General features: G+C 49.2%; 1 protein-coding gene across 1 annotated transcript in view; it reads right to left on the bottom strand.

Annotated features, from left to right (window-relative positions):
- The window catches only part of TMPRSS7 (transmembrane serine protease 7), a 694472-nt gene that overhangs the window by 151948 nt on the left and 529895 nt on the right, over positions 1 to 12629 (bottom strand). Inside the window, exon 13 of the mRNA XM_069203470.1 lies at positions 958 to 1068. Within this exon, the coding sequence (XP_069059571.1) occupies positions 958 to 1068 (111 nt within the window). The remainder of the gene's footprint in view (positions 1 to 957; positions 1069 to 12629) is intronic.

Below are 12629 nucleotides of genomic sequence, written 5' to 3'. Positions count from 1 at the left end.
GTTAGATTGTAACCAGTTGAAGTGTTACCCAGTGAAATGTCCTTAAAGAAGACTTGGTCACCCAGTCACACAAATACAATATATTTGTATGCAAGTCCTCACAGATTTCCTTAGAAAGATTACGGAAGATGAAACCTTGCTAAAATGTATTAGAGGAAAAGATCTGGAAGAAAGAAAACATCTGGAATGCAGTGTGTTACGTATCAAATCTTCATGTTATGTCTCTTTTCCAAGTTGAAAACTCACAATAAAGGATATCTTTCCACACCTGGTAAATTCATCACCCTATAATAATAGTAGTTAATGGATGTGATAAGCAACCCACCTATTCCATATAACAGGTTATCTAGGCCTCCGGGTTTACTGCTGGTTTAAACATTGATGTACAGAACACTGCTGGAGAGATGAGGGCGCTAATTTCAGGTCCAATCCGTTTAAACGTCTGCTAGTTCATCCACACCACAAAGAACACTATCTGTACATATGTGGTAGGGCAAGCATGAAATATTGGGCCATCACACGTGGACAGTTTTTCCCTGACACTCCGAACGTCTGGAGGTATGTGGGATGGCAGAGAATGCATACCCCAGAAAGGCAGAAAATATTTATATTGGTCTGCCGCCAAAACCATCTCATTTGCAAGCGCACTGCTGGTAGGCAAAAATTATACCAGCAAAGGTGAACATTGTGTACATGTGCATGATCTTGAGTGGATCTTTTGTCTACCCCCTGTAGATAGGTATAAATAGAGTTGGAGGAGCAACAAAAGTTTATTTTAAATAGTTTTGTGGTGAAAGCAACATTTCAGTGAGCAAATGCACTAGTTGATAAGCACAAGTGTTTATTACAGTATTGAGCATATGCCACGGGACAAACTATACATACATACAGCCCGCTGAGGTCAATGTATCGTTTTCAAATTTTAAGGATATTTTGTATTGGACAATCACCACTTACTGTCTGTACAGTTCACTTCATCTCTGCCATCTTCACAGTCTTTTATTCCATTACAATCATATGAATTATACCGGTTTAAGTGACGGCTTTGGCAATCTTTTTTCATCGAAGCTAAAATAGAGAAAAATTGGATTAAAACATTTTCTAACATTAAAGACATTCATCTTTCGAGGACATAATGCCAATAGCATCACACAAACCCAAATACAGGTACATTCGTTTTGTGAGCTTGAAGAAAACAATATCTTCATATTAACTAGTGAAAGTGTGATGAATCCCTATTGTACAATGAACTGTAGAAATTGGGGATTTCACGTAATTTGTCATTCATAATTCATGTGCATGTTAGGCCGACCTTTACATAGTGTCGCACTGTAGAATATATGCACAAAAAGGCAAGCAGGGATGTGTTCTTTAGGAACTAAGGCCCACAGAGCACAATGATGTGTAAATTAATATTTTATTAATATTTTGTTTATTGATAACAAAAATTGAACGAAAGTTATTCACGCCTCTTTGTCTAAATGCATACATAGGTTAATTGAATGTACTAAAGAAAAACTGTCCCCACAACTTTTGTTTAATGCTCAAGAAAATTATGATCTTTGGGGTTAAATTTAGGGAGCCGAAGTTAGTTTGGGGTTAAATGATCAAGGAGTACTCTTTTGAGGTTAGTTGATCCAACGTTGCTGCGCGGAGCTAGGAGGAATCAGCAGAACTCTGGGGAATATTTAAGAGCCCCTACTGCCACCTACCGGCACATTAGCGTCATTTTTTTGACGCTAATGTTTTGTTAGATGGCCAAAATCCCTGCAGCATATTTATAAAGTGATGCAATGCATGCATTGCCCCACTTTGTAAACCCTTGCCCCACATTATGCGTGTTCCAGGCATAATGTATGCAAGGGAGCGTTCCCCCGTTAGGGAGGCTGAAAATATGGCCCAACCAAATCTTACAGATTTTCTTGCACCATTTTTTTCAGCACTTTTAACACACACTAAGAGCAGGCGTTAAAAGGGGTCATACCATTATTTATAAAGGGCACCTATGTACTTTGCAGGAGTAGCGCAATATTTTGGCACTACTCCTGCAGTGTACATCAATAGCGTCATAAAAAATGACTCTATTGCCCCATTCCCTGTGCCATGGTGTGCCGTATTTTAAATACAGTGCACACGTGGTGGAGGTGTGGGGGGGTAAAGGGCGCGAGAAAAGTGTGCAGCAGCACTTTTCTTAAATATACCCCTATATTTTCTAAATATGCACTGCTCCTGCTCTCTTCTACTGCGCTGGTGCACAAACCAACTGCTTAGCACCATGCTAACCGCTTTGCAACATAGTGCAAAGGAGTGTGCGTCATGTATAGCATAAATTTTGTTTGACATGGAAAGATACCCTTCCAGTACAAAATTCTATGCCTCGGCAATTTTGTTTTAACATTTCACACATTGGCTTCATAATATACAGTGCAGCAAACATCAAAAGTGTGAAATATAGGAGAAATAATAAAAAATTTGCTGTGCACCTACCGCAAGTACATTTTTTCAGGCTAAACCTGGTATGACAATCTTTGTAGAACTGGCTCAGCATCACAAAATCGAGGGTTGTAGTGTTGGAATGCCCAAGTACCACCCAGGGAACAACCCCTTGATGCAATGTAGCACAAAGTGCTATTTACATTATAAAATGGCAACTGTTCGGTGCAACTAAGGTTTTGTGCTGTAGAAAATATATACTTTATCAAGACTTTGCATAGCTGTGCACCACAGTGTGACTTTGGACCAGTGCAATGTCTTGATAAATCTGCCCCATGCATAGGTTTTGAAATTTACATCTTTCAGTGTCCAGGTTGGAAAATTTGAGATTTGTTAACAAGTTGGCAGCTGGAAAATAAAAGACCCCCTTTCCTTCTGGAAAACTCTACAGAATATGTTATTCTATTCATCCAGCAATTGAGAGTACAACTTTTAACTACTACAATGGCCAAGCATCACAAGCTTTGGCACTCAACCTGGCAGAAAGGTTAGAATCAGTGGCCAGTATTTCAAAAAGAGCCTTGGTCAGGTTTTCTTCATTGCCTCAAATGCACACCATTATCTAAGGTCCTTGCAACCACTTTATCCTAGAGTAGTTACAGGTCCTTGCAGGTTTTCCCACTGCATCTGTAACTGTTTCACCAAAAGTTGTCCAATAGAAGGGTGAGAGTCAACAACCATATGGGTGACACTCAGTCACTATTTGAGCTGTCAAGATATTATACACAGGATACCCAGACTTTAAGGGATCACTTTGGGTCGGAACCACAAATACTGGATTAAATGTGACTTACTCTTTTAGTACTCCTGGCTTACTCATGAGTTTCAGAGGTGAGACAGAAATACTCTTGGATTACGTCTGACTTATTTCTGGAACTCAGGAGTACTACAAGTTTAAGCCACAGCATAATCTTTGTGCATCAGACCAAGTACGGCGGTAAAAAGTTGGCTGAAAAAAGATTTGTTGTAAATGCTTGCAAAACTGATTGTGGCAGGATCTAATAGTACGCCAGCCCATTTAGAAACAGTCTGCACATTCTTTGTCTGGATTCAACATACATATGGTTCAAAAAGTAAAAAAATCTGGGAGTCACACTTTAGACTTGCATGTATGTGGAACAACAAATATATGTACTCTCACATAGCTATAGTGTAAGAATTTGGTTTAGTGGCAGAGCAGTGTGAATCCCTATTCAAGCAGCAACCACAGTCCTTGTCAGAGTGAAGTCACAAGCAAACCCTGAATTGGTCTATGCTCAACCCTCTGGTATTTTAGTACAGAGCAGGCAGGCTTCACTTAGAGGTAAGGCATAAAGTATCCATGCAGCACTTCAAAGAGTAATAAAGTGAAAACACATCATAAGAAAAATCCCACACCAATTTAGAAAGCTAGAGGACATTTTAGTAAAAACAAATCAAGACTGAACAACAAAAATCCAATGGGTAGAACTGAAGATATGCAGCTTTAGAAATTACAGTCAATTTAGAGCCAAAAAGCACAAAGCTCCAACTGTGGATATCTGGTCCTGCTAAACTCGAGCAAAGTCACAAGTTCAGGCCGACTGCAATGGAGTGTGGGATGGCTACAGCGTCAGACTTAATTCCATTGTACACAGTACCTCAATCCTGGTTATGAAGAATTGCGGAGTCTCACATATGGGAAGCAGTTTGCAGCAGAGGCAATGCAAGGTCTGGGCAAGGAGATGCATCATGCAGCTGTGGTTCTGGAGTCTGGAGAGCTGCTTTTGCCAAGCAATGTTCTTGCGTGGAGAGGTGTCGCAGAGTGGCGGTTTCAGCAGGCTGCTGTAGGTGATGAGGAGCCCTTGTGTAGAGATGCAGCATTACTTCCAGCAGGCTGCTGTAGGCGATACGGAGTCCTTGCATCAGGAAAGTCCTTGCAGCAGAAGTGATGCATCAGGTATTTCTCGGGTTGTGCTGTGCAGCAAAGGAGACGCTTTGATTCTGCTAAGTCCACAGATGGGCTGGCAGAGTGCATTCAGGCTCACTTCTGAGGGTCCAGGACTGCTGTGGCTGCAGTTGACAAGGCCGCTCTCATAACAGCAGAGTCCAGGTGCTGGTACAGTGGACTAGCCCTTGGAGTCACTCTGGTCGTCCTGGGTCAGACTGCAAGTCCAGTCCTTCTCACCCAGGCAAGAGGGCAGCAGGGTAGCAAGTCAGCACCACAGAGCAGCAGTCCAGCAGAGTGGCAGTCTTTTCAGCAGCACTGCAGTCCTTCATCCTGGTAGAGTCTTCCACAGGTCCAGAAGTGTACTGAAGAAATGGTGTCTGAAGTGCAATATTTACACCTGGTACCTTCTTTGAAGTGAGAGAAGCTTCTAGGGAATTCTCTTTGCAATGCTCAGGTTTTCTGCCTCCCTTGTCCTGGCTACAGCCTAACATCAGGGGGTATGCAATCCTTTGCTTAAAGGCAGGACACATCCTATTCAGGAGTAAGTGGAGCTGTGCCCAGTTCTGTCCCCCATCCTGTCAGTAATTGCCCATACAGGCATACCTAAGCTCTCTAATGTGTTTAGCTGTCTGGGAGGCATACACAAAGACCAACTGCAAAGTACACCTAGTCATATGACTCAGAGACAGGTTGCAGGCACTAAACGGCTAAGGTAGGAAATTGGCAACTTTTGAAAAGAAGCATTTTCAAAATTGTAATTTGAAATCCGACTTTACCATAAAAGGGGACTGCTCATTACAATTCCGAAGACACCAAACATGAACTGCTTACCGGTTCCCATTGGAAGTTATACTTCATAAATGCCACACGGTAAGATCAATGTTATTCTACAGGAGAGGTAGGGCCTTGCAATAGTGAAAAACAAATTTATGAGTTTTTCTCTATTAGGATATGTAAAACTTAAAAGTACATGCCATACTTTTTAAATACATTTGCACCTGTCCTGTGGGCTGTTTGTATCCCAGGGGTGACTTATATGACTATATAAGTCACCTCGACCTTTTGGAAGGTTTATGTCTGGCAAAAGGTTGATTTTGCCAGGCTGAAATAGAAGTTAAAACCTCACACACAGCCTTTGCAATGGAAGGCCTGAGCCATGGCTAGAGAGGGCTACTAAAGAGGGTGTCTCAGCAAATGCTGCAGGCCCATTAGCAGCACTTTACTAGGGACTAATAAGCAAATTAAATATGTCAGCTTGGGATATAATAGTGTTACCATGCTTTCAGGAGTGAGGACTTGCACTTTAGCACTGTTTATCATTGTTAAAGTGCACAGAGTCCTAGGGCCAGTAAACAAGATCAGAAAAATATGGAGGAGTAAGTCAAAATGTTTGGGGGACAACCACCCTGAGGGTGACAGGTCTAACATGTACTTACTATCTAAGAATACTGTTCAATGAAAATGAGAGTATAATATTAGGGGTACACTTTAGGACACATCTTGGTTACTGCAATGCACGTCTGCCGCTACTCCAAATTATATTATAAATATATTACAGAAGATTCAAAATTCTGTCACTGAGATAGTGTGTAAGACATTACACAAGAAACATAGGTGGTCATTCCAACCTCGGCGGTAAAAGGCGCTTACCGCCGTTCAGAAGATCACCATAACACCGCCGCGGCAAACCGCCACGGTCATTCTGACCCACAACAGGCAAACCGCCAAAATACAGACATCCACAAAAGTCCGCCACACCAAAGGGCAGCGAGAAACTGGCGATGACCAAACCTCCACCGTCACGCCAACAGAAATACACCCACACTATCACGACACACGAATCCACGCGGCGGTCTTTCAACCGCGGTATTCCATTGGCGGTACACACCGCCGCGGTCGAAATACACACACACTTACAAAATACAACCACATTGGACAATTCAAAATACACACACCTGAGACACTTACACACACCACTCCCACACACCCAATTAAATATAAAATACACACCCACATCACCCACAAACCTCCACTCCTAGAGATTTGTGAACACGCACCGAGAAAAGACATACGAGCACCCAGACGCCCAATTCACTGTCACCCAGCAATATTTGCACGCACTTCACACAACACAACAATACACATCACCACACTTAGCACCACACAATCCACCCTACACATCACCCACACCACCCCATGGCACCGCAAAGACACCCCAGGTTCTCTGATGATGAACTCAGGGTCATGGTGGAGGAAATTGTACGAGTAGAGCCACAGCTGTTCGGGGCACAGGTGCAGCACACCACCATTGCCAGGAAGATGGAGCTATGTAGCAGAATAGTGGACAGGGTCATCGCTGTGGGACAGCACCCAAGAAATCGGGACGACATCAGGAAGAGGTGGAACGACCTACGGGGGAAGGTGCGTTCCATGGTATCCAGGCACAACATCGCGGTGCAGAAGACTGGCGGCGGACCCCCACCTCCTCCCCCAGAATTTACAACATGGGAGGAGCAAGTCTTGAAGATCCTGCATCCTGAGGGCCTCGCAGGAGTAGGCGGAGGAATGGACTCTGGTAAGGCAAATCTTAACTACTTCTTCCCCCACCCCACCTGCATGCCAACTCATACCCCCACCCTCCCCCTCACCCCCATCACATCCTACTACTTGCAACTGTCTCACCATCCCAACCCACCCATCCCAACACCCAGCCCTGCATGTGTCCACAAAGCATGGACACCCATCACCTAAGCATGCCCACTGCACATACACATACAACCCCCCCCAACCACCGTCACAACAGCCCCCACAAAGGAATGCCAGCACTGGGGTACATGGGCACCCACCCATTGCACGCTATGACACACACAGAAGCAATAACCATACTTTTATACCCCTGCAGGACCCGAACGCCACGTCACCGCGCAGGAGGGTCCACAAATGTCCACTCCACCCCCAGAAGAGGCCCACAGTGAGGACAGAAGCTCTGTCTCCCTGGATCTAGATGACCAGCCCGGTCCATCGGGGACCTCGGGACAGTCGGTTCCCCTCACACAGCCACAGGCCACAGTAGACCTTCCCCCCTCTGGGAACACCAGCACAGCACCCACCCAGTGGGCCCATACCTCTGTCCCCAGGACACGTCAATCAGTGGTGTGTCCACCACTACAGGGAACCCAGGCTAACCCACCACCCCAACAACAACAGGGACCTGGGGGCAGTGGAAGTGGGCACACGGTCCAGGGGACAGAGGCCCAGGGAAACAGGGGAACTGGGAGGGCTGCTGTGCGACAGGGGGGGGACAGGCCCAGGGAACCCACTCTCCACGAGGCCCTCTCCTCCATCATGGGAGCATACCACCGCTCCCAGGAGACGATGGCGACGGTCCTGGCTAGGTTTCAGGAGATCCAGCTTCTGCAGGAGCAACAGTATATGGCGTTCAGGGAGGAACTAAGAAACATCAGTTCCGTCATGGGTACCATCGTAGTGGCCCTGAATGAGGTAGTCACGACATTGCGGGACACTGTGGTACCTCAAAGGGCCCCTGACACTAGCATGCACCAAGAACTGCCTACCACCTCCACCGGCGCTAGTGGACAGGAGGCCCGACACAAGACCAACAGGCCACCAGAACCCCACCCCCTGCAGAAGGAGAACCACCCCGCAAGCGGGCCCTGAGATCTAGGAAGAAGACAGAGTAAGATGTCAAGACCCCCGCCAGCAAAGGATACCGCCCTGATTGTCATCCCACTGTCCCACATTGTCACCCTGTCCAACCTTAAACTGCCCCTGCTCCACTTCCCACAGGCATTTGGACAATGCACCTGTGAAACTGATAGTCTGGACTCTGCCATGGACAATCCTCCACCATCACCCCTCACCGATTTGCAACCACCCATCCAACTTAGAGCACTTGAATAAAAACACTTATTGCACAAAACAATCTGGAGTCTGGCTGTGATTTAGAACAAATGCATTAGACATGACCGTGCCAAAATGTTCATTCACATTGTGATGCTAACAAACCGCTGTCACACAGCAGTAGTCCATGGGGAAACAAAGCAGATGTCACGCAGTGGGGCCCACATCTCTGAAAACGGAAGGGAAAGTCACAACACAGTTACCATACACTGGGGGAAAAAGTCAGACAGTAGAGAGGTAGGAGTCATTAAGTAAATGTAATATGCCGGTGTCTACTCTTACCTGTGTGTCACTGAAAATACTGCTGTATTACTGTGTTCCTGTTCTCTATGTCGTCCTCTTCGGCTTCCTCCTCTTCACTCTCCACAGGCTCCACAGCTGCTACAACACCACCATCTGGACCATCCTCCTGCAGAAAAGGCACCTGGCGGCGCAAAGACAGGTTGTGAAGCATACAGCAGGCCACGATGATCTGGCACACCTTCTTTGGTGAGTACATTAGGGATCCACCTGTCATATGGAGGCACCTGAACCTGGCCTTCAGGAGGCCAAAGGTTCGCTCGATCACCCTCCTAGTCCGCCCATGGGCCTCATTGTACCGTTCCTCTGCCCTTGTCCTGGGATTCCTCACTGGGGTCAGGACAGGTTGGGGTAACCAGAGTCCCCTAATAGCCACACCCAGTGCCTCTGGAGTTGACCCATCACATACGGGATGCTGCTATTCCGCAGGATGTAGGCGTCATGCACTGACCCAGGGAACTTGGCATTAACATGGGAGATGTACTGGTCAGCCAAACACACCATCTGTACATTCATGGAATGATAACTCTTCCGGTTCCTGTACACCTGTTCACTCCTGCTGGGGGGGACCAAAGCAACATGTGTCCCATCAATGGCACCTATGATGTTGGGGATATGTCCAAGGGCATAGAAATCACCCTTCACTTTAGGCAAATCCCCCACCTCAGGGAAAACGATGTAGCTCCGCATGTGTTTCAGCAGGGCAGACAACACTCTGGACAACACCTTGGAAAACATAGGCTGGGACATCCCTGATGATATGGCCACTGTTGTTTGAAATGACCCACTTGCTAAGAAATGGAGTACTGACAGCACCTGCACTAGAGGGGGGATCCCTGTGGGTTGGCGGATGGGTGACATCAGGTCTGGCTCCAGCTGGGCACACAGTTCCTGTATAGTGGCTCGGTCAAGCCTGTATGTCAGTATGACATGTCGTTCCTCCATTGTCGACAGGTCCACCAGTGGTCTGTACACGGGAAGATTCCTCCATCTCCTCGCATGTCCCAGCGGACCGTGCCTATGAAGGAGAACAGCGAGCACAGAGTCAAGCAACCCACAGGTACGTAACCACAGCTTGCACATAACATGATTCCCAATGCATTGAATGGCTTGTATGAGTGTTGGTGCATGGCCTAGGTATGTGTGACGCAGTTGGTAAGTAGGCCATGTGGGCCCTTGAAATGGCGGCTGCCTGACCTGTGAAGTGCGACAGTGGGATGTGAGGTCAATGCGCTGGCGTGGCACACCGCGGCGGTAGGCGGTCGAAGACCACGGCGCTAAGCCGTATTGGTTAACATTGAACCCTATGGGTTTCAGGAGCCAATGACGATGTGCGCCGGTGGTCGCGGTACGCACCGCCGCGGTACGCACCGCCGCGGGCGTGACCGCCATTTTCTATCTGCTTAATCACTCGATACCTGATCTTCGACAGGAGAGGACCTACACTGCAAGTGATGCTGTGACCTCGGTCTGGAAGAGACAATGGCTCATGCGACTGGGGAAAGGGCCCCTGCCTTCACTGCGGAGGAGTTGGAGAAACTTGTGGATGGGGTCCTCCCCCAGTATGCGCTACTCTACGGTCCTCCAGACCAACAGGTAAGTACACTGGGACCATGCTTAGTGGGCAATGCCTGGGTTGAGTGGGGTGGATGAAAGATGGTGGGGAGGGGAGCGATTGAGGCATGCATCAAACAACAGATGAGAGCATGTGCCACATGGCAAGGGTGGGGATGGGGGGCCACTCACATCGAGCATGCAGAAGGTGATGTCAATTTTTATCTCCCTGTACATGTCACATAGGTCAGCGCCCACCAGAAAGTCGCGATTTGGCGTGCCATCGCCAAGGACGTCCGGACCCTGGGGGTCCACAACAGACGGGGCACCCACTGCCGGAAGAGGTGGGAGGACATCCGACGCTGGAGCAGGAAGACGGCGGAGGCTCAGCTGGGGATGGCCTCCCAACGTAGGAGGGGTGCCAGTCGTCATTTGACCCCCCTGATGTCCCGGATCCTGGCGGTGGCCTACCCCGATTTGGATGGGCGCGTGAGGACATCACAGCAGACACAAGGGGGTGAGTACAAATACATTCTGCTGACTTTGCGCGCAGTGGAGGTGTCTGGGTGGGGGAGGAGGGCTGTGGGTATCCCTAGGCCAGGCCGATTTCTGTAGGCTAGGCCCCTCTTTAAGGCATGGCCCTGTGCCCCCGCCCCCCACCTCTGTAGGGTGCCAAGTGCAGGTATCCATGGCCCTGTGTCATCTATGTGTGCAGTTGTCGTCCATAGGCTTGCAGGCCATGTCCCACGGATTGCGTAGTGGACCCCAAGTGCGCGGCGTAGTGCAGAGGGCTTCTGTGTCTGTCTTGTCCGCCAACGGTAGCGGTAATCCATGCACTCAACATGTCTTTATTTCTCCTCCCCCCCTTTTTTGTGGTCTTCCTGTTCATGTGTGCATTAGCATCATCAGGCGGAGGAGAAGTGGCATCGGAGCACGAGGGAGCTGCATCTCACATGGCCATGGCGGGCCATGCAACTGACTCGGATTTCACCAGTGGGACGGAGGGCGAGGGGAGCTCCACAGCAGGGACTCGTGCTGATGTCAGTAACAGCGACTCGTCCTCTGAAGGGAGCTCCCTTGTGGTGGCGGCAACATCCGTGCCCCCCGCAACAACAGGTACAGCCGCCACCCAGCGCACCAGCACCGCCCTCCCAGCAGCCCCTCAGCGTTTGCCCCGTGCCCGCTCACCCAGGAAGGTGGGCATCTCCTTCGCCCCAGGCACCTCAGGCCCTGCCCCTGTCGCCCCTGCTGCCCTCAGTGAGGAGGTCATTGACCTCCTGAGGACCATCATTGTTGGGCAGTCTACCCTTTTGAATGCCGTCCAGGGTGTACAAAGGGAGGTGCACCAGAGTAATGCATACCTGGAGGGCATTCATTCGGGTCAGGCTGCCCATCAGCGATCGTTCAACGCTCTGGCCTCAGCACTGACGGCAGCAATTGTCCCTGTCTCTAGCCTCCCCCCTCCAACTCCCTCCACCCAGACCCAATCCCCTGTACCTCTGCCTATCCCAGACACACTATCAGACCAGCCTGCACACACCTCAACACCCAAGGGAAGCTCATCCAGACATAAGCACCACACATCACACAAGCATTCACACAAGCAACATCCACATGCAGACATACCAACAGCCACTGCCTCCACTGTGTCCCCCTCCTCCTCGTCTCCCTCCTCCCTCCCTGTCACGTCTCCACTCACACTTGCATGCACAACATCTTCAGCCACTACGTCCATCACCAGCACACCCACCAGAACACTCCGCACACGTGCAGTCACCACCCCCAGTACCATTTACACGTCCCCTGTGTCCTCTCCCAGTGTGTCTGTCACCCTCTCTTCCAAACTACACAAACGCAGGCAGCCACCCACCCAACAGCCATCCACCTCACGACAGCCTCCAGCCCAAGCACCTGCACCCAAAGACACCAGACTTCACACTCCTACAACCACATCCTCTTCCTCCACTCCCATACCCACTACACCTACCCGTCCCTCTCTTTCCAAATTGCTTTTCCTTGCCAACCTTAACCTCTTTCCAACAACTCCCCCACCCCGTCCATCTCATAAGACTCCAATCAGCACCTCAGCCACCACAAAACCGGGACCTGTGAAGACTGTTGTCCATGGACTGTGGAGTACCCCACCCTCAAGGGCATCCAGTTCAGCTAGGAGCCAAGGCACGGCCAGCCCACCACAGGAAAAGCATCCTAAGATTGCCAGTGCCCGGCACGAGCGACCAAAGACCCCAGGGACAAAAATCCCTACATTGGCTCCGGCAGGAAGTCGGGTGCCACCTGGCACACCGCCAAAGGTGGGAAAGGGCCACAAGCGTGCAGGGAAGGGTGGGAAGGGCAGCACGCCCGACAAGTCCGGCAGCAGGCCAGCTGGCCAGGAGGGCCCCACCAGCCCCATCCCAGGTGTGCGGGTGAACACACACAGGCCTGGTACTGC

Source organism: Pleurodeles waltl, chromosome 8 (genome assembly GCF_031143425.1).
Source record: "Pleurodeles waltl isolate 20211129_DDA chromosome 8, aPleWal1.hap1.20221129, whole genome shotgun sequence".
NCBI lineage: Eukaryota > Metazoa > Chordata > Amphibia > Caudata > Salamandridae > Pleurodeles > Pleurodeles waltl.
This window is presented reverse-complemented; position numbering and strand designations above follow the sequence as displayed.